The sequence below is a fragment of the Hypanus sabinus genome, chromosome 27 (assembly GCF_030144855.1).
Source record: "Hypanus sabinus isolate sHypSab1 chromosome 27, sHypSab1.hap1, whole genome shotgun sequence".
Lineage (NCBI taxonomy): Eukaryota > Metazoa > Chordata > Chondrichthyes > Myliobatiformes > Dasyatidae > Hypanus > Hypanus sabinus.
Window position 1 is genome coordinate 14,011,238 of NC_082732.1, and position 26,979 is coordinate 14,038,216.

Consider the following 26,979-nt stretch of genomic DNA (forward strand, 5'->3'; position numbering starts at 1 on the left):
AAAGCCTAGATTGAATGGATATGGAGAGGATGTTTCCTATAGTGGGGGAGTCTAGCACCAGTAAGTACAGCCTCAGAATAGGAGAGAGAAAAGAAGGAATTTTAGGCAGAGGGACATGAATCTGTAGGATTCATCACCACAAATGGCTCTATAGGCCAACTCACTGGGTATATTTACAAAAGCTGTTGATAAGTTCTTGATTAGTAAGGACATCAAAGTATAGGGGAAGAAGGCAAAAGAGTGGAATTGAGAGGAAAAATAAATTAGCCAGGATCGAATGCCAGAGCAGGCTCCATAGACCAAGTGGCCTAATTATGCTCCCATGTCTTATGGACTTACTATGCAGTGTCTTGTGTCTCCATTCTGCCAGTATCTAATCATCTAGTTTTAAGAAGCAGTGGAATTAGGAAGAAACCTAGTTGCTGGGGTGGAATTGGACTCCTATTTGTGCTGCCAATATACAGGGCTTTCTACCACTTAATAATGTGGATTATTACACCATATATCAGGCTACAGAACAGAGAAATAAAAAGAGAAATTGCTGGAGATACTCAGGATGTCATACAGCATCTGTGAAGACAGAAACAGAATAATAGTTCTGGATCAAAATGGCCCAACAATAGAACCTGTTAAGTCTGATACTCTCTCCATAGATGCTGCCTTACTGTTTTCAGTTTTGTTAAATATTTTAGATTTCCAGCACTCTCATTTTTGTCTGCTTTTTGGCTACAGAAAACAGAAGGCCCTACAAGAATGTTCTGTCAATATCCTGCACACATAATTTTCTTTCTTACTTCTCCCAAATGATGTAAAATATGATATCAAAACTCTGTCTTTTTAGACCAGGAGTGGGAGAAGCATCAAATGGAGACAATTCACAAAAGAAGACCTGTATCTGCTAATAGAAAAGCATGTTACCCAAAACCACGCTTTTCTCCCTGCAGAGCAAACAGTGGGAAGATAAGGATTCATAAATTCATCCTGGGTAATGAGCATATTCCAGTTTTACATTCACAAGTGGATTTTGTCTATAACTTAGAAAATACATGAAAATCACTCGATATGATAACTATACCTCCACTGTATTTAATGAATAGCAATAAAAACACACAAACCTAATAAAGAACAATTACTAAAAGAGAGGAAACTAATTCTGCTATTCATAAGAACAAATGTATGTACGCACACCGGACTTTTGAATTTAGTAAAGTTATGGTCAATCATTCACACGTAAGGGATGTCCATAGGTTGGGCATTCTTAACGCAGGTATATCTGTATATATCTATGTGGTTGGGTTAAAATCAATTCTATAGCAGAATCTGAATCAGCTTCATTAGCACTGACATTTATCATGAAATTTATTGTTTTATGGCAGCAGTACAATGTAAAACAGAATCTTACAACTAAATATATCTCACATTCTCCTCCCTCCACCCGCTTTCTGTAGAGATCACTCTCTACATGACTCCTTTATTTACTCGTCCCTCCCTTACTCGTTCCTTGTGGCTCTTATCCCTGCAAGTGTGGTAAGTGTTGCCTGCCTCTACACTTCCTCCCTCACCACCATTCAGGGCCCTAAAAGGTCCTTCCAGACACTTCACTTTCGAATCTGTGGGGTAATCTATTGTTTCCAATGTGGCCTCCTTCACATTGGTGAGACCGAATACATCATTGCTCTGTTAGCTGCGGCTCTCAGTGGCTACCCATTTTATTTTGAGTTCCCATTCCCTTAATGACCTTTCTGTCCATGGTCTCTATTGCCATGATGAAACCAAACTCAGGTTGGAGGAGCAACATCTCATATTCTGTCTGGGTAGTCTCCACCCTGATGGCATGAACATCAATTTCTCTAACTTATGATAACTTTTTCCCCTCCCTCCTTACTACTTCCACTTATCCAACCTTCTTATCCTGGCTTCTGACCCTTCCTTTCCAGTTCTGTTAAAGGGCCTTGGCCCCAAAAGTTGACAGCTTATTCCCTTACATTGCTGCTGCCTGATCTGGCGAGTTCCTCCAGCATTTTGTGGGCATTGCCCTGAAAGACTGAACGTGGGTGTTCAGACTCCTGTAACTCCTCCCTGATGGTAAATCCCAGATCAATTAACACATCAAATACAGAGATCAGAAATCTGACACTGTTGCTTTCATAGCACTATGATAAGATGGTGCCGAATTTCACTCTTTTCAGTGGTGGTTACTCACATGTAAATCATGACATAGAACTTCTTGATCTCTGGGCTAGGTCCACATGCCACTTTCAAGAAAATATCTTGGGGTTCATTGGGAGCCTGTTAAAAAAAAGTTGGGATAATTTATGATTAATTGACAGAGCTTTGTTTCAGGAAGTTATATTGGGGATGATTTCTGTAAATTTATTCAGCTGCTAATTTTACTCCCAGGTAGATAGGATGTGTCATGAGCTCAGATGCCAATTTCACTGATTTCAAAGGAGGTGGAGTACAAGGGCAGTCACTTAACAAGTAAAGTGTGTATGATTGCCAGATTCTGCGTTACATTCTGTCATCTGTGAACTGATCCCAAAGAAAGACTTAAGTAACTAAAACTGAAATTATTCACAGATATATTAAAAACAACATTTTATTAAGTATCTTCCATTTAGAGCCTACATATTAGGAAACAGTGATTTTTGTCCTGACTTCCTAAGCATAGAATAAATCAAATGGACTCCTAGTATCTCTATTTCCCTCAATTCATCCATAGAATTATGAGGTACATTATAGCAAATAAGTAGCCCATTTAGTCCAACAGCTTGGCATCGGTGTTTCTACTTAAGCTATCATCCATCTAGTGTATTTGGGCTACGATACGCTCTATGTAATATTATATACCAGTAAAGATACTCTTTTTCTTCTTGATATATGACAATGTTCATATAGTTAGCACAAAATGAATAAAGATACGAACATTAATGCAAACCAAAAAGTTACAATCCTCTTGCCCCTAATGACGACAGGATAGGTGATAAAAACAACTTTTTTCAATCTATAATTAACACTCCAAGGGATTACCTAAGAAGAAAAAGAATTAAGGAGGACTGATAACAATCAATAGGACTGGGTGGAAAGGTAGAGGTCTTAAAAATAGAGAGAACAAGGGCAAAGAAATCGTGGTGCTTTAATACACACTGGTTCAACAACTGGAGTACAGTGCCTAGTCATGGTCATCACACTACTGTATAGAAAAACATGAAAGCTTTAAAGACAGTGCATAAGAGATTTAATAAAATGACTCCTGAGATGAGTGTTGTTTTTTTTTCCTGGAAAGACTGGGGTAGCTGAGGTTGTTTTTGTAATATAGAGGCGGTTGCACAGAGGTCTGATATAGCTATTAAAATCATGAGGAGAATAGAAAGCATAGATAGAGATAAACTTTTCTTACTGTTTGAGGAGACAAGAGCTAAGGGACACAAAACAAAAGTGAAGAAACATTATTTTTAGAATAAGGGGAAGGACTGCTGGAGTCATTGTGGCAGCAAATTCAACTGTGCAGCCCAAAGGGAGATAGATACATTTCTGAAATGATAGGTTCTGAAGGTCCATGGAGAGGGATGAGTAAGTTAAATTAGCATGATTAAAGAGAGCCACCACAGGCATACATCTAAAAAGAAATTGGGAAATTACAGGCTGGTGAGCCAGACATCAGTAGTGGGAAAGTTACTGGTAGGTATTCTAAGGTACTGGAGTATTTTGATAGACAGGGACTGATTAGAGATAGCATGGTTTTGCGTGTGGTAGGTCATGTCTAACCAATCTTATAGATTCTTTCAAGGAAGTTACCAGGAAAGTTGATGGAGACAAGGCAGTAGATGTTGTCTACATGGACTTAAAAAGGCATTTGACAAGGTTCCACATGGGAGGTTGGTCAGTAAGATTCAGTCACTTGGCATTCAAGAAGAGGCAGTGAATTGGATTAAATATTGGCTTTGTGGAAGAAGCCAGAAAGTGGTAGCAGATGGTTACTTCTCTGACTGGAGACGTATGGACTAGTGGACTGCAACAGGAATCGGTGCTAGGTTCATTGCTGTTTGTCATCTGCATCAATGACCTGGATGATAATGTGGTTAACTGGATCAGCAAATTTCCAGATGACACCAAGATTGGGGGTGTAGTAGACAGTAAGTAAGAGTATCAAAGCTTGCAGCAAGATCAGGATCAGCTGGAAAAATGGGCTGAAAAATATCAAGACAGAATCTAATGTAGACAAGTGTGAGGTGTTGCACTTCAGTAGGACCAACCAGGTCCTACACAGTGAACAGCAGGGCACTAAGGAGTGTGGTAGAACAGCAGAATCTGGCAATACAGGTTCATATTTCATTGAACGTGGTGGCATGGTGCTGTAAAAAAAGCTTTTGGCACATTAGACTTCATAAATCAAAGTATTGAGTACAAGAAGTGTGATGTTATGTTGAAGTTACATAAGATGTTCATTGGTGAGACCTAATTTGGAGTATTGTGTGCAGTTTTGGTCACCTACCTACAGGAAAGATGCAAGTAAGTTTGAAAGAGTACAAAGAAAATTTACAAGGATATTGCGAAGACTGGAGGACCTGAGTTAAAAGGAAAGATTGAAAAGGCTGAGATTTTGTTCCTTGAAAGATAGAATATTGAGGAAAGATTTTATAGAGATATACAAAATTATGAGTGGTATAGATAGAGTTAATACAAGCAGGCTTTTTTCCACTGAGGTTGGGTGGGACAACTAGAGGTCATAGGTTAAGGATGAAAGGTAAAAAGTTTAAAGGGAATATCAGGGGAAACTCAGAGTGTCATGAGAGTGTTGAATGAGCTGCGAATGGAAGTGATGCATCCAAGTTTGATTTCAATGTTTAAGAGAAGTTTGGATAGGTACATGGATAGTAGAGATATGGATGGCTACGGTGCGGGTGCAGGTTAATGGGAGTAGGCAGTTTAAGTGCTTCAGCGTGGACTAGATGGGCCAAAGGGCATGTTTCTGTGTTATACTTTTCTATGACTCTATTAATGATGTAACCATTCTGGGATTCAATTCATGGATTTTTACACTCTAAACTGACCATTCAGACCATCATATTCACACCAACTGATGAGCATCCACTTATATTAATCCCATCCTCTAGTACTTGATCATAACCTTCTATTTCCCATGCTCATCTTGACAACAACTGTGCTTCCACCAGTCTATCTTAGAAGCCAGAAAGTGACCTCCTTTGCACAGTGTAAGGTGAAACAGGATTGGCCATGGTTCAATAGTTAACATTAACAATCTGAGAAGTGTTTCAGATGCAGAAATAAATATTCATGCTATTATGGCTAATCCATTCAGCTGGATAATTTCTAGATCTCCTTCATATTATTTATTAACTGAATCCAGTCCCATGAAAGAACTAATATATTATTCTACTTTCCTCAACAGAATCGCCTTTGAATTATAGCTTTAGGATTCAGCTGGAAGTGCTTGCTGCTTTCATCATTCATTTATCACTGATGGCCATTCTTTCTTAATTCTGTTGTCACAGAAGGATCCAGGGTTCTCTTATCAGGGTTGTATTATATTTTTCAGAGGGAAAAACTGAAGATGTGAAAGCATCTCTGATAGTTGCAAACTGTGCACTTCGATCATCTCATCTGATAATCTGAAGATAACAGCCTAGAATTTGAGACCAGCAGCCTGAAAGGCACAGATGTTGCTGAGCTTAGAAAAATGATTAGCTTGTGCTGTTCCTGTAGCAGATATTTTTGAAGGAAAGCCAGGTGTACCACATCCCCTCAGCTAGTTGTCAAAGCTGTACACCATAACACCTTTTTAATGCTCAGAAGCAATGCAAGCCTTGGTCCAAAGCACAAAACCCAAATTTACACAGGACTGGAGCCAGTTGGGTGAAACAGAATACTGAAGCCATGACCACACGCAGGCACAAAAACAACTGAACCTAAAACCATACTCAGAAACACTTGGAGCTTGTTATGGAGCTCAGATCAGTTCTTGTCATTGAACCAATATCTAAATCAGGTTATCAAATAATTATTATATTGCTTGTTGTTAGAGTTAGTGGTGTGTAACACTGCAAAAATGACATAATGGCTGGTAAAGGACTTTGGGACAACCGAATGAAATTTAAAAAGATTTCTAAGAGAAAAATTTTATTTTCTGATTTTATTTATAAAACTTAAGAGAACAAAACATTCAGAATATGTACAGGGAAGCTTGACAAATCCAAAAGGTATCAGGATTGCTTAAAATTGTTCAAGTCTAACTGCTGTGTTAGCTTTGGGAACTTTGCAAGTCAGGCAAAGTTTGCTGTATCTCTGAAGGCCAAGAAGAGAAAAAAACAGGGAAAACTTTTTAAACTTTGGGAAAGGAAAATAAAGGAAAGTTATGCACACCTACCAATAACAGCAAGAGGATTATATAAACCGCCATTTTAAAAGTGAACTGGAATCTTACAAAGACATGAAGAAACTATTAACTTTGCCAACACATGAAGGATATGTTGGACAGATGACTAAAGATGGATGTACTTCCTCAACATCATTCAAACAAAATTGTTGGAAAACGTGTCAGCTGTAGTTCATTTTCTCATGCCGAAGTGTAAGGAGATACATAGCACACAATGTAGTAAAACCAAAATGCTATACAAGTCTGACAAGGTCCTTGCTTTTCAGCTCTCTCTCTAAAAATTAACCCCATATGCATTGTATTTTCTCTCAGTACTGTTACTGAATGTTAAATTTTTATAATTTTTTACAGGTGCACTATCAAGAGTGTCCTAGCCAGCTGCATCATTGTCTGGAACGAGAATTGCAAGGCACCCGACTGCAAGTCCCTACAAATAATTGTGAATACTGCTGAAAGAATCATCAGAGTCTTTCTTTCTCGGATTAGAAATACTTACCAAGAGTGCTGAATATCAAGGGCCCTTAGCTTGGTCAGTGATCCCTCCCCTCTGTCTAACAAGCTCTTTGACCCCCTACCATCAAGCTAGAGGAGCCATAGCTTTAAGACAAGAACTGTTAGGATGGGAAACAACTTCTAATCAAAATGTAAGATGTAACTCCCTGCTACCACCTAGGTCTCATCATGTATGAAGTGCCTGTACCATTAGACTTTTTAACTTGTATTGTCTATGCACCTTATTATCTGCTAATTTATTTGTGGTAATATTATGTTATGTGTTATGTGTGTGAGTTATAATATTGTGCAAAAGGCTTATGGTTTCAGATGGTATTGCCTCCACAGAGTCCTGATCACAACATTATCAAGGTGATTTGGGATTACAGAGAGAAACAAAAACAAACCAGACACACAAGATCTGCAGAACTGTGGCAAGTTCTTCAGGATGCTTGGAACAACCTATCAGCCAATTTACAGTACTTACAAAACTTTATGACTGCACTGAAGAGAATTGATGTAGTTTTAAAAGCAAAGGGTGGTCACAGCAAATATTGATTTGATTTAGTTTTTACTGTTTACTGCTCTTTATAGTAAATCTTTTGATATTTAGAAGATTTTCATTCCAGTAATTTTGAAAGCATCTTTACAATTTTTTTTTAATGTGCCTAAGACTTTTGCACAATACTGCAAATGTACTGTGTTGTGCACCTTGGGCCAGAGGAACATTGTTTCATTTGGTAGTATACACGTGTATGGTTGAACTTGGAACTTAAGTATTTGTGTTATCTGAATTACACCTTGCATGCCATCATGGAGTAAATGGAGCTAGGTTTTTGCTGTCAGCAGAATTTGCAGATAGTCCACAGTTCCTCATTAATGACAAAGTCAAAGTCTTTATTGGGATTGAAAAAAATAATTTATAGTGACTGGTGCTGACTTCTGCAGTCTTCTTAGAATTATCAAATAGTGAAGTCTATGTCCATTATGCTTCCACATGTACACAAGACATAACTCAATTTGAGAGCCAATCTTTGGCCACTGAGAAAGGCTAATTGCAAAGAAAACTGGTGATGACCTTCCCTATGGCAGACACCTTGGAGACCCCTCTCTAGATGCCATTGCCAGACCTGATAACTCTTTTTGAAGATGGTAACAATTACTACATATTTGACGTCCCCTATTATAACCACATCTTCAACGTACAGATGATGAAACTGCAGTCAGCACAACAGCTCTTCACTATTGAATTTCAGAAGATCAGCAGGTATAAAGCCTTCTATTGATGCCTTGAAATGTTCAATTCATGGCCTTTTCAACCCCTTGTTAATAAGGAGTTGCAACAAGGCAGGGCTCAATATATTGTTGTGGACCAAAATCCAGGGCATTCAGTTCAAGGACACAGTTATGGTATTGAGGCATTCATTCCTGAAGACACTGACTTCTCTTTGTGCCTGATGAGTTTACTCTGTTCTTTGCTCTCATTGGGTTGGGCCCTCGGGTAATTGGGCTGTACATATCCTTTACAGTAGATCTTCACAAAGCCAATCTTAATGAAGGCTAGAATCAAACAAAGATGCAATGTTGCCCAACTCATTCCTCAATCTTTTTCACCCAATGTCGCACTCACGGCCAACAAAATCTTTCCAAGGAATGGAGATAATTTTCAAAATTAATAGCAAATCATTCAACCTTCACAATTATATTGTAGGACTTAGATCAGCTAAACCTCCCCACATTGAAGTTCTAATTACACTCATTTGGCTGCACTGGGAAAGACACATCACTTGCATTGTTAAAGCTTGACTTCTGTACTAACACAATTCAGCGTTCTGTCACATGAAGAGATTACCACACTGTCAAAGCAAAAGTTCCAATGGCATGTTCAATACCCAATTGAAGAAATGGAATGTCCCAAATTATCCCTGGGAATCCTGACCTACAACCACTCCAAGTGAAGCAATCAATATTGGATCAAGAACCCAAAATCCAGCCATCAGGAACACACAGACTTGCTTAAGTAAGAGAAGAAGCCCATCACCTTGCAAACTACACACTCAGCCAGCCTATTAGTCAACTCCTAATCCTTGTGGAGTGTGCTTTTCCCATATTAGCCACCACAGAACTGTAAAAACGAGAGTGAAGCAGTTATCTTCAATCCTTAAAGATCATCTATGCAAAAGAGTGTCCATAACCTGCCAAACCTCCTATTTATCCACTTCAAAGACAAGTATTTTCCAAGGAAAATGTAAACCCCACAGTTCCGATATTGAAAATCATTTACTAATAACACAATAACTGCAAGTTTACATAAACAGGCTGAGAAACTACATGACCACTTTGCAAATACATCATTTGCATTTTGTTTTTACTGCACATGATTCAGTGCCATCCTCCAATTTTGAAAGTCATTTACCAATCAAGGAAGTCAATTATTAAATAGGAAACAGAGATTCTAGCAATGAATCTTGCAAGTAATTTTTCTAAATAACTGATCCTTATGACAAGCACATCATTTTTATATGATCTTTTCTCAAGGGCTGATAAGATACGCATATCAGTGGTTAGATACTTTACTCACAAATATCCTTTCTTCCCTCATTCCTTCATTCCCCATTGCAGTTTTCCTCTCAGCCTCTCTGGCTTCTTTCCTCTTTAAGCATGTACCATTATTGTTCCCTTATCATCTCTTCCCCCATCTATTTTTTGTACACAGCAAATCCCCTGGTCACAAACATACCATCTCCTTTGCTATTTTTAGGCACTTGTCTGCATAAATGGCCCTATGATGCCAAAAGCATCAAATATTAGAACAACTAACATGAGTAAGACAAGAACATACCATTTTCTTTGATTCGCAAATGACATTTAAATCGCTGCAGCGGACATGGATTTGAAACTCCACAGGTGATGTGTGCACTTTCATACCTAGCAAATATCAAATGACACTCATGAATTACACTGCAGAACCACAAATAAAATACAAATCTTGTTGTTCAATTAACTAAAGATGCTATTTACAGTGCCTTTCAGTATTCACAGTGTTTACAGTATTCACCCTCTTCCCCTTGGAAGTTTTATGTTTGTTTTATAACATTGAATCACAGTGGATTTAATTTGGCATTTTTGATACTGATCAACAGAAGAAGACTTTTGTGTCAAAGTAAAAACAGATATCTACAAAATGATCTAAATTAATTACAAATATAAAACATAAAATAATTGATTACATAAGTATTCACCCCCTTCAAGTCAGTATTTAGAAGATAGACCTTTGTAGCAATTGCAGCCTTGAGTCTGTATGGATGGGTCTCTATCAGCTTTGCACACTGCAAATTTTCCTCATTCTTCTTTTAAAAAACTGCTCAAGCTCAGTCAGATGGCATGGGGATCATGAGTGAACAGTCCCTTCCAAGTCCAGCCACAAATTTTTAATTGGATTGAGGTCTGGACTCGAACTTGGCCACTCCAGGACATAACTTGTTTTTAAGCCATTCCTGTGTAGCTTTGGCTTTAAGATTGGGGTCATTGACTTGCTGGAAAAAAAATCTTCTCCCAAGTCACAGTTCTTTTGCAGACTGCATCATGTTTTCTTCCAGGATTTCCCTGTATTTTACCCTCAACCCTCACAAGCCTTCCAGAGCCTGCTGTAGTGAAGCATCCCCACAACACAATGCAGCCTCCACCATGCTTGACGACAGGGGTAGTGTGTTTTTGATGATGTGCAGTGTTTGGCTTACGCCAAACATAGCAATTAGTCAGATGGCCAAAAAGCTCAATTTTGGTTTCATCAGACAATAGAACTTCCTTCCAGCTGATTTCAGAGTCTCCCACATGCCTTCTGGCAAAAACTAGCCAAGATTTTATGTGAGTTTTTTTCAACAGTGGTTTTCTTTTTGCCACTGTCCCATAAAGCTGCAACTGGTGAAGCACCTGGGCAACAGTTGTTGTATATGGTGTCTCTCCCATCTCAGCCACTGAAGCTTGTAACTCCTCTAGAGTTGTCATAGGTCTCTTGGTAGTCTCCTTTACTAGTCCACCTCTTGCACGGTTTCTCAGTGTTTGAGGACAGCCTGCTCTAGGCAGATTTACAGTGAGCCATATTCTTTCCATTTCTTGATGATTGATTTAACTGTACTCCAACTGTTCACTGACCTGGCCATTTTCTTGTGTCCATCTCCTGACTTGTGTTTTTCAATGACCTTTTTACAGTGTTGCTTGGAGTGTTCTTTTGTCTTCGTGGTGTAGTTTTTGCCAGGATATTGATTCACCAACAGTTGGACCTTCCAGGTACAGGTCTATTTTTACAACAATCAATTGAAACACCTTGACTGCACATAGGTATCCAAAAATAAACCCCTATTTAACTGATTAAGTGATTTCTAAAACCAATTGGCTGCACCATTGATAATTTGGTGTGTCATATTAAGGAGGAGGGAATACTTATGTTGTCAATTATTTTGTGTTTTATATTTGTAATAAATTTAGACCAATTTACAGACTCTTGTTTTCACTTTGACACAAAAGAGTCTTTTTCTGTTGATCAGTGTCAAAAAAGCCAAATTAAATCCACTGCAATTCAAGTTGTAAAACAATAAAACTTCCAAATGGGGTGAATACTTTTTATAGGCACTGTACATATAATGGATAAATGGCCACAGGACGTGAAATTTTTGGGAGAGCAATTTGGACAGTGAAGGTGAATAGTGGTGACATGTGTTACTGTTAGCTTTAGCTGGAAATGTCACTGTCCACTGTAAAACTGAGCCATTGATGAATAAAGCAGCAAACATCTCTTATCCTCTGGAGTCAACCACCAGATTGTCTTAACACCATCATATTGTATTTCTCAAATGTTGTAAATATATTGTGAAGTATGAAACTGAATCATAAATATCAAAAGCTTTATGTTCAATTACTGTGTTCAGTTGACGTTTAAATCACTAAAGCTGACATGGATTTGAAAGTTGACGTTTCAATCTTTACAGTGTAAACACAACATATAAGTACAATTAATAAATTATCTGTTTAAATCTCTTTTATATGGTAAGAGCAACTTGGACACAAATCTAGATAGATTGGGCAACACTACTTCAAGGTTGACAACAGATTGACAATGGCATAAATGTGTGGATTAACTACAATTGTTCATTTTTTGCAGGAACAACAATAAAACAGTAACCAAGTTCAAAACTGACAATAGTTTGAAACTCAGCAAGGGTACTTGTAACCAGAAGTAATGAAATGGCAGAAAACTGAACAAATACTTTGATTCTGTTTTACAAAGGAGAACAGAAATGATCTTTCAGAAATGTCAGGGGACCTTGAGTGAGGAAGGAAGTGAAGGATATCAATAACTAGAAGGGAAATGATGTCAGGGAAATTGATTGCAATGAAGTTGATAAACCCCCAGGGCTCAGTAGTCTACATTCTAGGGACTTAAGGAAATGTCCAAGAAATAGACGGCATATTGGTAGTCAGAGTAACTAACATAACTCTGCTGTTTGAAAAAGCAGGTAGAAAGAAAAAGATTAGATTAATTTTATTTCTCACATGTACATCAAAGCATACAGTGAAATGCGCAGCTTGCATCGAATCAAATCAGTGAGAATTGTGCTGACAACGTAGCATGCCTACAACTCACTAAACTTAATCATTTGTTTTTGGAATGTGGGAGGAAACTGGAACAACCAGAGAAAAAACACAGTCACAGGGAGAATGCACAACCTTCTTACAGATATGAATTGAACCACGATCTTACAGCTGGTGCTTAAAACACTGCACTAACGCTACGCTACCAAGACACTCCTTCAATATGGCTGAGGAGGCATGGGTATGTTAGACTTCAGAGCAAGAGGATCTGAGTATTGGAATAGAGACATCTTATTGCATTTAGACAATACTGCAGAAAAATGCAATATTGAGGTGGAGGAGCCCGGGTCCAAGAACGGGGAGTGAGCCAAAGTTTGGCCATTGCTGGAGCGGACTTGGGGGCAATTTGAAATGGCAGAACTGAGGCAAAGCAAGCTGAGATGAGGAAGAGTCAAGGCGGTGGGACTTGGACACGAGAGCGAAAAACAACCCGCTGTTTGGTGACTTAAGCACCGGGCCAAATCAGAAAGGTCAGGTACGGGCCAAATTGGCCTGCAGGGCTCAGGTCCGAGAGCAGGGAATGACCCACTGTTTGGCTGATTTAGATTGGAAAGGTAATGTACAGGCCGAATTGAGGCAGTGGGGCCTAAACCTGACAGCATATCAAAGCAGCAGGGCGAGGAGCAACCCAAGGCTTAGTTAATTTAAGTGCCAAACTAGAATGTAAAGGACAGGGTTTTGTGGCTGGAGGAGAGTTCGCTGCTCCACAAGGTTTAATCATCCCTGTGCTGAACTGAGACAGTGGGTTGCAACTAACAGGCTCCTGAATCGCTGCAGTGATGACTAGCTTTGTGGCTGTGGACTTTCGTGAACTTCAGTTCTGAATGTTATTAGCTTACTTTTATTATATGAATGATTTGTATTTTTTTTCTGTACTTTGGGTATTTGTCAGTCCTCTATTGTTGAAGGGTTCTATCAGGTTTCTTTGTTTTGTAGCTACTCGTAAGGAAACAAGTCTCAAAGTTGTATATAGAATACAAATTTCGATAATAAGTGCACTTTGAATTACTGAACTGACAATGGTAGTGCAGGAAATGCTCAGGGATGTATTATTAAGGATGTAATAGGATGAAATAGGAATGTGTTTGAAAAATATTGACAGAACTGGTCAAAGACAGCTTAGATTTATGAAACAGAAATCATGGTTTGACGACTTTCAGGAATTTTTAGAGGACACAGCTAGTAGAAGGGATGGGAAAGAACTAGTGGGTTTGTTGCATCTGGACTTTCAGAAGTCTTTTGCCAAGCATTAGAGAGTAATGTGAAAAGAAGAATATTGAATTGCTGTAGAAAACTATCTGGCAGAAGGGAAACAATGTAAAAGAATAAACAAGCCATTTTCTAATAGGCAGATGGTGACTTGTGGAATACCACAGGTTTAACTATTCACAATGAATATTATTGATTTAGAATCAGAATCAGAATCAGGTTTATTATCACTGACCTATGTTGTGAAATATTCTGTTTTGTAGCAGCAGTCTAATACATAAAAGGCTATTGTAAGTTACAGTAAGAAATATAAAAAATAAATAAGTTGTGCAAAAACAGATTTAGTGTTCACAGGTTTGTGGTGCATACAGAAATCTGACAGCAAAGGGGAAGAAGTGGTTCATAAAACGTTCAGTGTGCATGTCTTCAGGCTCCAGTACCTCCGCCTTGATGGCAGCAACAAGAAGAGGGTATGTCTTGGATGGTGAGAGTCTTTAATGATGGATGCCATCTTCTTGAGGCATCATCTCTTGAGGATGTGTTTGATGCTGGGGAGGCTAGTGCCCATGATGGAGCTGGCTGAGTTTACAGCTTTCTTATATCGTATGCATTAGCACCTCTATACCAGTCAAAATGATCTCCACAGTTCATCTGTAGAGATGTGCTAGAGTCTTGACGACATAGCACATCTCCTCAAACTCCTAATGAAATATAGCCACTGGCTATATCTTTGGCTTCTTCAGAATTGAATCAATATGTTGGGCCTTGGATAGATCTTCAGAGATGCTGACAGCCAGGAACCAAAGCTACTCTCCCTTTCCAATGCTGATCCCTCAATGAGGACTAGTATGTGTTCTCCCAGCTTCATCTTCCTGAAGTCAAGAGAGCACATCCTAGATGACGGATTTAAATGTAATGCTTTCAAGTTTGCAGGTGACACAAACTAGTAGGAATGGGAGCAGTGAAACTTCAGAGTGATTTAAATAGGTTATGTGAATGGCAGATATGTACAATGTAGAAAAATATGAGGTTTTCCATTTTGGTGGCAATACGCAGATCAGTATCTGAATACTAATGATGAACAATGAGAGATTTGAAAAGGGGAAGCTGCAATGTACATTAATGCCCTTGTATACCAGTCACTGAATTCAAGCATACTATGCAGAATGTGGTTGAGAAGGCATGGGATATATTAACCTTTGCAGTAAGTGAATATAATGTTTGTAGAGACATCTTACTGCAGTTATACAATTGTGCAACAACTGCCACTGTGATATCACATCTCAAATATTTACTTTGATAATAATCAGAATCAGATTTAATGTCACCAGCATATATCAAAGGTTAATTTATTATCGAAGTATACAATTCTGAAGTTCTTCTTCTCCAGATAGCCACCAAACTGAAAAAGAGAAGAATAGCAACACAATCATCAACCCCCAAAACCCTCTTCCCTGCACAAAAAAAAGAATAAAAATAGAGCAGGCACATTGACCCCCAAATCCCCCCTCCATGGGCACACAAGAAAAACAAGAATGATTGGGTGGAAAACAGAACACATAAAACTATATGACTGAAAAAACTCTGTAGTCCAAGACCATATCCAAAATGCAGAAAACCCAGGTAACATTCTCTGGGCACAGTGGCAGGCTTTTCCCTTCCAGCAGCGAAGGATCTCACTACTAAACCTTGTAAGAACTAGATAGGATGTGGAGAGGTTGTTTCCTATGGTGGAGGTGTCCAGAACTAGAGGGTGTGGCTTCAAAATTGAAGGATTGTGGTGGAGACCAAGCCTGTGGGTATATTTAAGGTGGAAGTTCATAGTTTCCTTATCAGTCAGGGCATCAAAGGATATGGTGAGAAGGCAGGTGTTTGGGATTGAGTGAGATCCAGGATCAGCCATGATGGAATGGCAGAGCAGACTCGATGGGCTGAATGGCCTGATTCTGCTCCTATGCCTTATGGTCTTTTGGACATAAAATGGTGCTCTAATTATTGTTCTCCAAAGTTGTATCAATTCTGGTTTGTTTTTTGCATTTAAGAAAGCAGGAAGAAAGAAAACAGGGAGCTATCAACTCTAATGCTGAAGCTGAAAAATTCAAGTAAAGGCTGGAGTATACATGAACATCTTCAACCTTTCACTGTTGTGGTCTGAGATTCTCACTTGCTTCAAGATCATTCCAGTACCCAGGAAGAGCAGACTGAGCTGCCTCAATGACTATCACCCAGCAACACTTGCATCTGCTGTAATGAAGTTCTTCAAGAGGTTGGTTATGGTAGAATTAACTTCTCCCTGAACAAGGATTTGGACCTGCTGCAATACGTCTATGGTGGATGCAATTTCACTGGCCCTCCATTCTGCATTGGAGCCTCTAAACAACTGCAAGAAGAATGTCAAGCTACTGTTTATCAATTACAGCTCAGCAATCAAGACCATTGTTCCTACAGTACTAATAACCCAAGCTTCAAAACTTGGGACTCTGTGTACCTCCCTCTGCACCCGGATCCTCAACTTCCTTTTTGGCAGATCACAGTCAATGCAGATGTGTAATTACATCTCCTTCTCATTGATTATTAATACAGGACCACCTCAAGGATACATACTCAGCTATTGCTCTACTCTATTTACAATTATGACCATGTGTCCTGAACATCCATACTCAACAACTTGGTAGCACCTTCTTCCCCTCTGCCATCAGATTTCTGAATGGTCAGTTACCCTATGAACACTACCTCATTGTTCCTTTTTGTTTTGCACTATTTCATTTTTTGTCATTTATAGATTTTCATGTCTTTGCACTATACAGCTGCTGAAAAAAAGTTTGATATTATATATCAGTGATAGTAAATTTGACTCCAATTTCGGAAGTATTATTAGAAATCGAAAATCACATAAACAAGTCACATGGATTTGGGAGAGTGAAAGTTGTAAGAAGATAAAGAACTAACAAGAGCAAATGTGGGTTCTTTACCGACAGAGACTGAAGGATATACAATGGGAAGCAAGGAACTAGAAGGGAAATGAAGGGAAAAAATTGTATGTCTTCATGAAAGAAAACACAAAAAACTACAGAACCAAATATGTGAGCTGTTCCACTTTATAATGAAAAAATATTTTTTTTTAATATGAAAGGTTGGGAAATGTCATTGATCAAAGAAACCCGTGTGTACTTGTACATTACTTGCTATAAGCAAACATGGAGCTGCAGCAGCATTTGAAAAGCAAACAGGTATAATATTTTTGAATTTGTTGAAAATAATTTGAGTACAAGAGTGAGGATGCCTTATTGCAATTATATATAATAATGGCCTGGTGAGATGCCTGCTGGAGTATGGTGTAAAATTTTGGTATCCATGCCAAAAGAAGGATATAATTGCAACAGAGTGGAATACAATGAAGATTCAGTGACTGGTTTCTGGGAAAGGCAAGTCTGACATATGAGATCACACTGAGTAGGCTTCACCTCTATTCTTTTGAGTTTAGAAGGGCAGGTGACCTCACTGAAGTGTACAGAATACTGTAAGGTTTAATAGCGGAGATGCAGGGAAGAGTATTCCACAGGCTAAGGAGCTTAGAAATGTGAGATGGTAATTTGGAGTCAAATGAGAATACATTTCTGCCTAGAGCGTGGAGAATTCTTCAGTTCTTCACACTGGAGCTGTATGGAGATTCAACCATTGACTCTACTCAAGAAGATGCTGCTAGATAACTGGATACTAGAGGAATCAAAGGAGATGGGGGTTGAGTATTTGAAGTAGAATATTTGCCATGGTCCTGTTGGAGAAAAAAGAACAGACTCAAAGAGGGAAATACTCTCCTTCTGCTCCATTTTTATATACTCTTACGTTGCTAATGCAAAATGTTGACACCATTTCTCTCAGCACTGGTGTGCATGCTTGACCTGATAAATGTTTCAGAAATTTTGTTTTAGTTTCAGGTTTCCAGCTTCGGCAATTTTTTGTCTGAGTTAGTTTACATTTATCAGGAGCAGGGGTTAGACCACTTCTGGTCTCCACATTATAAAAGGGAAAGAAAATATGGATAAATCACAAATATGATTCACCTGAGTGAACACAGAACTGAAAGGTTATTACCATCAAAAAATAAATGAACAGACCTGAATTTGGAATTTTTGAAAAATGAAGGTTGAAGAATGACCTAATAAATGATTTAAAGTAATGAAGAGATTTGATGGGTAATAAATAGAAAATATTTCTAGCACGATGAAATTATGAATAAACTGGAAGTTTTTTGGCCAAACCTAGCCAAAAAAAAGTCACACTTGCTATTCAATATCTGGTTTGGAATTTTAAAAATGGACTATATAAAGCAAAGAGCACAGATGCATGTTATAAATGCAGTACTAGTTAAGAACATGAAGGAGAAAATAGGTGATTGAGTTAGATGCCTTTTAAAGAAAGCTCATGTGCAGCAGACTTACTATCATAAAATAGTAATGGCCTACTTCTGTTCTGCAAATTCCATTGTAATTCAAATGATGAAGTGCCAATCCAGTGCCCTGTGTTAAATCATCACATCGACTCTTAACAGCCATTTGCGTAATTAAGGAATTGTGTTTGTTTTATACAGCATATGGACCATATAGTTAAAGCTCTCCTTTCACAGTGAAATCATTGGAAACAATGAAATAATGCTGAAAAATGGGAAATACATTACACAGCCAGCTGCTTAGCCATAACTATGACAGCCCAACTTTCTGGTTCTACCAACCTATTCCGTGCAGGCTTTGTGGGCATGTAGGCAAAATAAATAATACTATGGAAAAGGCAAGAATGTATATGTGACCACATGAAACTGAACTTATTCTATGTCACTTTGTTAACGCCATTACAATCATGGGGATTTTACTTCAATATTAAGGAAGAAACATTTTTAATGCTTTCAATGGAAAATGTATTGAATAGAGTCGAATAACAATACCTTTCAGTATATGCAGTGGAGGAAGGCGGATAGACTTCTTCAGAAATGTTAGTTCAGGATGGTACAAGCGGAACGTCTGATCAATTACATATGGCTGAGCTTCAACATTTACATATAGGATGGCAATTGGCTTCTGGTTTTCTATCTTAAAATAAACCTGAAATAAAATTAGGGAAAACTTTATTGTAATTTATTTTAAAAATTAAGAAAATACAATGAACCTCAGACAATACAAAATTATGATTTGAAGTTTTGTTGACCACAGCCAAATCTACCAGTGGGTTTCCCTTGCGAAATCTTTCTTACACTGTTTACAGAAGTAAAATGTACAAATTCTAGCTATTTATCATTCATCGCAATTTGTTCAAGTGAGACCACTACTGCCATGATTTAGAAAGCCTACTAGCACACAAAGGTAATTAATATTCTATAGCATCACATTGCAAAGGGCAGTGGATAATATTCCTCTCTCTTTCAACATAACTAAAATTTATTAAACATTCATTTCACTGTTTATTGATGGATACTACCATGCACAAACTGAATGGAGTATTTCCTCATATGGAAACTTTACCATCCTCAAACTATAACTTTGATTTCAACGTGTTAGGAGGTAATACTTGGTGTCCTATGCGATGCAACTGATTTAATTAATTAATTATTGACAACTAATTTCGTTGACTAAATAAATAATATTGCAATTACATTTACAATTTATAAGGAAGCTATAAATGAATGGTTACAATAATTAAACCAAGTATAATATTTATAATACTTTTATAGTTGACAGGATCTTTGATCTGTTATATTTCTTCCTAAGATAGCTTGCTATATGAGCAGAGGAGACGCACTATCTGTCCTTTGGCCTCCTCACAGTCTATCATCCAGGAAGCCAAACATTCTCTCCAGGAGAATATATGGTTCATTTGCCTCTCCTTCAACTTAGCTTACCATTATAACTATTAAAGAAATGGTTTCTTCTACACTGGGAGATCCAATGAACATCAAGTGATTACTTTGTAATCTGCTCTGCTGATTCCACAAATGTACTGTTACGTACTTGTCACGTGACAGTGGTGTTGAAGCTATACTGGACCAAAGGTAATAGTCTTGTGATGGTGGAGTGACATCATTTTCCCGCCAGTAGAGGTCATGTAACAGTTTTTTCAACAGGGTATAAAAGGAGGACCCCTCCCTGTGAGGAGGGCCAGTTCGTGGCTGGATTTGCTATTTTGACTCCATGCCACTGCGTGGTCCAATATTATGATGCAGTTCCGTTGAAAGGTGGAGTTTTATTTAATGCCTAAAGTTTAAAAGGTCATTGCCGGCAGTTTCTTTATAATACTGCCAGTTAAAAATCAGTGGAGAGTGAAGATCGGAGTTTGGGAGCTAAACGATCGAGGAAAGTCGATTTCGATGGTGAAACAGGTTTGACCTTGTTTGATCCTCATTCGGAAGGAATTCATTGGCTGTGCCCTTGTTAGCCCCTGCGATAAGAGCAGAAAGGGTTTGGTGCACAGTTTCATCAAGGAAAGGTCAGTTCCTTTAAGTCACTTCAGTTTCATCTTCGTAAATTCTCCGGGAGAAGTATAGTTTGACTGGGAACCGCAACAACACGGCGTGAAAGAGAATTTAAATCGTCTAAAAAAAGTCTCTCCTTTAATGGACTGTAAGCATTTTGAACTTTCGCAATACTACTTTGAAGAACTGTTTTTGCAGCATTGCTCTAAGAACTGTTTTTGCTTTATCCCTTTAAGAACTGTTTAAGCTGCCGCACAGCAGCTAACTTCCAGTTGCGTTAGTCATTTGTTTACTTTTGGGGTTTGTTTTTCAGTGTTTAATAAATGTTCTATTTGTTATATAAAAAAAACCCTGCCTCACTTATATATTTATTGTTGCTGAATCCGTAATAGTACAAAAGAACTGGTTCTGACACTTTAAATCTCCTTCCTACTCAGATCAATGCTTCATGAACTATTCCACAAAGACTTAAAACAAGATGGAGGAATAGCATTTTTTGATTAAGTACTTCAAAGACAACAAGATATACAATTTCAAAAAAATCTTATACACTCCACAATACACTTCCTCCAAACTAAGTGATTTACATTCCACCCCAGAATATATTCATTTCTGATTGGACAAACATCAGGTGCCGATCTTTAACTAAACTTAAAAATGTGGTGATGACTCTATTACAATATCAGTAAAGTCCTGTTAAGTTGGTTGCTCCAGGTTTTTTGAACTTCTCTTGAAGATTAAATAATTTACTTTCAAATCAACATGATGTATAATTTGGAGGGTAATCTTTCGATGGTGCTCTCTTTTACACCTGCAACCATTCTTCCAAGCAATAACAATTGAAGGTTTGGGAACTACTGTTGAAGTCACATAAACTGCAATGCTTCATCCTGTAGATGGTACAACAACCATTTCTTCATCCTGTAGATGGTACACAACAAACAAAACTTCTAACTTACAGGATATTTGCTGTATCCTTTAATCTCTAAAACATTTATGGGCCATCCCTTTTGTTCTAGATGTCAAAGTATTTCAAATTTTAATGAAGGGTCATTGACCTGAAATATTAACTCTTCACTTTCCACAGATGCTGCCAAACATGCTGATTATTTCCAGAATTCATGTCTTACTTCTGTAACACTTATAAAACTCTCCTTCACCCAGCTTTTGGAAAATCAGATCACTCTTTGATCCTGCTTTTGCCGATGTACAGGGAGAAGCTGAAACAACAGGCAGCCATAGTTAAAACCGTCCACTGTTGATTCAATCAATTGACCTCCATACTGCAGGACTGTTTCGATGACATTGACTGGAATGTCTTCCATAAAGTTTATTAATGATGTTGTCCCCCAGGAGTCGGTCTGGGTCTTCCTGAACCAGAAACTCTGAATCAGTAGTTCTGTGCGAGCAGCACTTACAGCGCGACATCGAGCTTACATCACTGACGATCAACTAGAGCTCAAGAGAAGCAGCTATGATCTGTGCAAAGCTATCAAGACTGGAAAACAACAATATAGGGACAAGATTGCGTCAAGATTCACAACAAATAGCTCACGTGACTTGTGGTGAGGGCTGCATACCATTGCAGACTTCAAAGCCAAACGTTGTAGTGCCGCCAAAATCGTGGCCTCTCTCCCAGTTGAACTCAATCGTTTTTATGCTCGGGTCGATGCTGCTAACTCTGAGCCTCCGAGGAAAGCCACTGCTACAACCTGCAACCTGGTCATCTCTGAGGCTGAGTACACAGATGTTTCCAACGAGTGGACAGTCACAAAGCTGCGGGACAGTACGGGATCCCAGGGTAAGTACTCAGGATGTGCACAGCACAACTGGCAGGAGTGTTTACTGACATTTTTAATCTCCCCCTCTCCCAGTGTAGAGTGCCCTTCTACTTCAAATTCTCCACCTTTGTTCCTGTACCTAAAAAGACCTAGGTAACATGCCTGAACGACTGGCGTCATGTCGCACTCACCTCAATAATAAGTAAATGCTTTGAGAGGCTGGTCAAGGATTACATCTGCAGCTTGCTACCACCCAAACTGGATCCCATACAATTTGCTAACTGACACAACCAATCAACAGATGATGCAATAGCCACTGCTCTACATACCGTCCTTACGCATCTGGAGAAGAAGGATATTTATGTGAGAATGCTGTTCTTGGACTACAGTTCAGCATTTAACACCATAGTTCCATCCAGGCTCGACAAGAAGCTCAGAGACCTCAGCCTTGACCTTGCCGTATGTAGCTGGATCCTTGACTTCCTGTCAGATAGCCAGCAGATTGTAAGAGTGGGCTCCCACACCTCCAACCCTCTGACTCTCAATACAGAAGCCCCTCAGGGCTGCATACTGAGTCCCCACCTTTACTCCTTGTATACCCGTGCCTGTATTGCCACACACAGCTCTAATCTGCTAATTAAATTTGCCAATGACACATTGATTGGCCTTATCTCAAACAATAACAAGGTGGTCTACAGGGAAGAAGTCATCTCTTTGACACAGTGGTGTCAAGAAAACAACCTCTCCCTCAATGTTGCAAAAACAAACGAGCTGGTTGTGGACTACAAGAGGAATGGAGACCGGCTAACCCCTATTGACATCAATGGATCTGGGATTGTGGGGGTAAGCAGCTTTAAGTTCCTCAGCATCCACATCACCGAGAACTTCACATGGTCTGTACACACCAGCTGTGTGGTGAAAAAGGCACAACAGCACCTCTTTCACCTCAGACGGTTGAGGAAGTTTGGTATGGGCCCCAAATCCTAAGAACTTTCTACAGAGGCACAATTGAGAACATCCTCAAAACACAAAAATACAACTGCAGATGCTGTGGATTAAAGAATACGTACGCGACACTGGAAGAACTCAGCAGGTCAGGCAGCATCTGTGAGAAAAGAGTAACCAACATTTCGGGCTGAGACCCTTCATCAGGAAGGGTGATTCCTGATTCCTGAGGAAGATGAAGGGTCTCGGCCCGAAATGTTGGCTACTCTTTTCTCACAGATGCTGCCTGACCTGCTGAGTTCTTCCAGCGTCGTGTACGTATTCATTGAGAACATCCTGACTGGCTACGTCACTGCCTGGTATGGGAACTGTACCTCCCTCAATCACAGGACTCTACAGAGAGTGGTGCGAACAGCCCAGCAAATCTGTAGTTGTTAACTTCCCACAATTCAGGACATTTACAAAGACGGGTGTGTAAAAAGGGGCCTGTAGGATCATTGGGGACCCGAGTCACCCCAACCACAATCTATTCCAGCCGCTACCATCCGGGAAACGGTACTGTAGCATAAAAACCAGGACCAACAAGCTCCAGGACAGCTTCTTCCACCAGACCATCAGACTGATGAACTCACGCTGATTTGAGTGTACTGTATATTACATTGACTGTTCTATTTATTATAAATTACTATGATTGCACGTTGCATATTTAGACAGAGATGTAACATAAAGATTTTTATTCCTCATGCATGTGAAGGATGTAAGAAATAAAGTCAATTCAACTCATTATTTTGCTTTTGTCGCAATGATTATAATATCTAATGCTGTGGTGGATTTTATTAATGTTGGATAATTATTGTCAACTTTCAGGTAATAGGACAATTAACTAGAGCACCCACAATAAATATAAAAGTGTTTTTTTAGGTATGAACTGAACTCTTAGTCTGCAAAAAAACTGAATGAACAACTTTGTGGGTTTGACTTTGTTTCAGTCCTAGAAATCCCACAAAAAGTAGTGGATATGGCCCAGCATATCATGGATAAAAAAAACCCTCCCCGCCATCGACCACATCTACACAGAGCGTTGTTGCAGGGAAGCATCATCCATCATCAAGGTACAGGAGCCTCAGAACCCACACCACCAGGTTCAGGAACAGTTATTACCCCTGAACCATCAGGCTGTTGAACCAGTGGGGATAACTTCATTTGACTTTACTCACCCCATCACTGAATTCTTCCCCAAGCTCTTCCCACTCACTTTCAAGGACTGTTCATCTCATGTTCCCGATATTTATGGCTTATGTATTATTTTAATTTTTTCATTTGCACAGTTTGCTGCCTTTTACACATTGGCTGTTTGTCCACCCTGTTGGGTGTGGTCTTTCACAGATTCTGTTTCTTGGATATGCCTGCAAGTAAACTAATCTTAGGATTGTATGTACAGTGCTATCCAAAAGTCTTAAGCACATATATATAGCAAGGGTGCATAAGATTTTTGCACAGTACCGTGGTAATTTTATGAATTGCACTGTATTGCTGCCGCAAAAAAAAAAACAAATTTCATGACATACTGTATGTAGGTGATGATATACTGATTCTTATATGGCTCTCTAATGTGGATTGCAAATAGGAAGGGGTCAGGGAGAGGGGGAATCATGGTTGGGAAAAGGGGAATTGGGAGAAGAGGGAGTGGAAAGGATCAGAGAGACATACTTTAATGATCAATAAACCAATTCTTTAGAATCAAATGACTTTGCTTGATTTCTAGGGGCTGGGTGTACCTGCACCTGCACTACCCCGGCCATGACACTCCTTCACCTCCACACCCCTCCCGTGGTGCTCCACCCTCCCCATTCCCAACATCCTTTGCTCTCGCCAGATCTACAAACTTGTTCTCCACTCCACGTTGACAAATACAGTACTGAGCAAGTCTTAGACGCTGTAGCTATATATATGTGCTTAAGATTTTTGTGCAGTACTGTATTCAGTGACAGATATGTACTTTGATTTCAAACTGAAAGCATGATCAAATTAATTGAATTCAGGAACTGCTATTCTTCACACCACCAGATGAAAAATACATAGCAGACACACAAGTACACAGCTAGAGTTTATGAGTTAAAACAACAGTGTACATTCAGAAACAAACTATTGACAAAATGATACATACTTGGATTGTCTTGGTTGTGCTGGACTTATCCTGATTAATCAGATTCTTTCTAGAAAAACCCCCATTATCTGGACCCTGAGAAAAAAATAACACATTTACAGAGGTTAGCTATGAGAAAAATAGTTTTTATCTATTGTTTTCTTCACTTGCCTGTATCAACTTAGTAATTTCTGTCACAATAGTAGACATATTGTTGAAAGCCAAGTCTCTGTTGGAAAAGACTTGGCTATCAGCAACATGTCTCAAAGAGCGGAATGATCTAATTCTGCTCCTAAGTCCTTTGCTATTACTGCATAAGCAGGCAGTCAGGCAGAAGTAAATGGCAGAACTACAGTGACTCAATATCTATGGACAACAATTTCCACCTTTGTTAACTTCAACAACAAGGGAAGCGTAAGTTCAGAGCAGCAGTAAAAGAACAATTTCCTGATGTGCTGTCAGTGAGCAATGCAGTACAAGCCTGATTTTTTTCTTGGGGGGGGGGGGGAGGCCTCTGCTTAGTCTGTAACTCAGTCTCAGGGTGAGATATAACATACTGCAGAAACACTGGTTTGAACCTGCATCCTACTGCTATGTGATATAGGATTCTATGAGTCCCATCCATACAGGTCATATGCTGAGACTTACAGCTTAGCTGAAAATTCCAACCTTGTTTGCTGTTTATGTACAAACATACAAATTATGAGCAGGAATGGGCCATGCCATCCTTTGAGCCTGCTCTGTTACATACTAAGATCTGATTGTGGACCGAAGGGGCTGCTTTTGTGCTGTACCGATCTATGCCCCATAAAGTCTTTGAAACCCACGATTGTTCTAAATGAAACTTCTTTCACACAAAAAAATGTTTAGAACTAAAAGAAAATCAGAATTGCAATAAATCGGCATTCTTCGCTGAAGAAAATCTTGAAAGCAGAAAGCTCATCTGAGTAAAGCACATATTAACATTTAAATACTACATCCCCTGATAGCTTGGTGAGGAAATATATAATTTAGTGTGATGCAGAGCCTGCTCTCCAAATTGCACCATCGGGGAAGCTTCCATCTACGTTGATTCTAGGGAATTTTGTGTGCTTTCCATCGCGTCTCTGAATCCATATCAAATTACACACATCAGAAGACTGTTCAGTTCAGTGCATGTTAATTAGCTGCTCCCAGCGCTTAGTTTTCTGCATCACTGGGTTGAAACAATGAACATAGTTAGCAGGCAGTGGGAAGAAACTGAGCCTCACTTTGTTCAATCATATAAGCACCTTATACCTCATACATAATTTACTATTGTTCCTCAGCAATCTCAAATCATAGAAGATCAGTAAGAATCAAGTGGCTCTCACCAGACACCCTGAAAAGCTGAAGAGTCTCAGTCAAATTCAGACCTGTATTGTAGACTATCATTAATTAATGAGCTTGTGTTCCTCATCACATTTAATATAGTTCAGGCTAAACCAAGTACGAACAGATAATGCCAACCATCAAGCTCCCATGTTTACACCAATCTTACCCTAACCCACTTTATTCTCCCCACATTCCCATCAACTCACCCCAGATTCTAGCACACACCTAGACTTTACCTTGCAACCCTCAGGTTTAAGGAAGAAACCAAACAGCTGTAGGGAGCATGTACAAACTCTATAGAGACAGCACCTGCGATCAAGATTGAAGCTGGGTTGCTGAAGTTCTGAGAAAGTGGCTTTACCATCTGTGCTACATTGCTGTCCTTGTCCTTACTTTTAGTGTTTTCTGGGTAATCATTAAACAATTATGAATTCTACCTTCACCATATTTACAAGTAGCAAATTCCAAGCCCTGACCACTTGAGTCAAACATTTTTGCTCAATATTCCTCTAATTAATTAATATAAATCCATGGCTCTTTA

The 26,979-nt window shown here is 39.0% G+C and overlaps 1 protein-coding gene across 4 annotated transcripts in view; it reads right to left on the reverse strand.

Moving 5' to 3' along the window:
- Positions 1–26,979, reverse strand: part of nphp4 (nephronophthisis 4) — a 417,576-nt gene that overhangs the window by 21,320 nt on the left and 369,277 nt on the right. For all 4 annotated transcript variants that reach the window (XM_059951738.1, XM_059951740.1, XM_059951739.1 and 1 more), the window contains 4 exons: positions 25,107–25,181; positions 18,693–18,849; positions 9,732–9,817; positions 2,204–2,289 (listed from right to left, as the gene is read on the reverse strand). In XM_059951738.1, the coding sequence (XP_059807721.1) occupies positions 2,204–2,289; positions 9,732–9,817; positions 18,693–18,849; positions 25,107–25,181 (404 nt within the window). The remainder of the gene's footprint in view (positions 1–2,203; positions 2,290–9,731; positions 9,818–18,692; positions 18,850–25,106; positions 25,182–26,979) is intronic.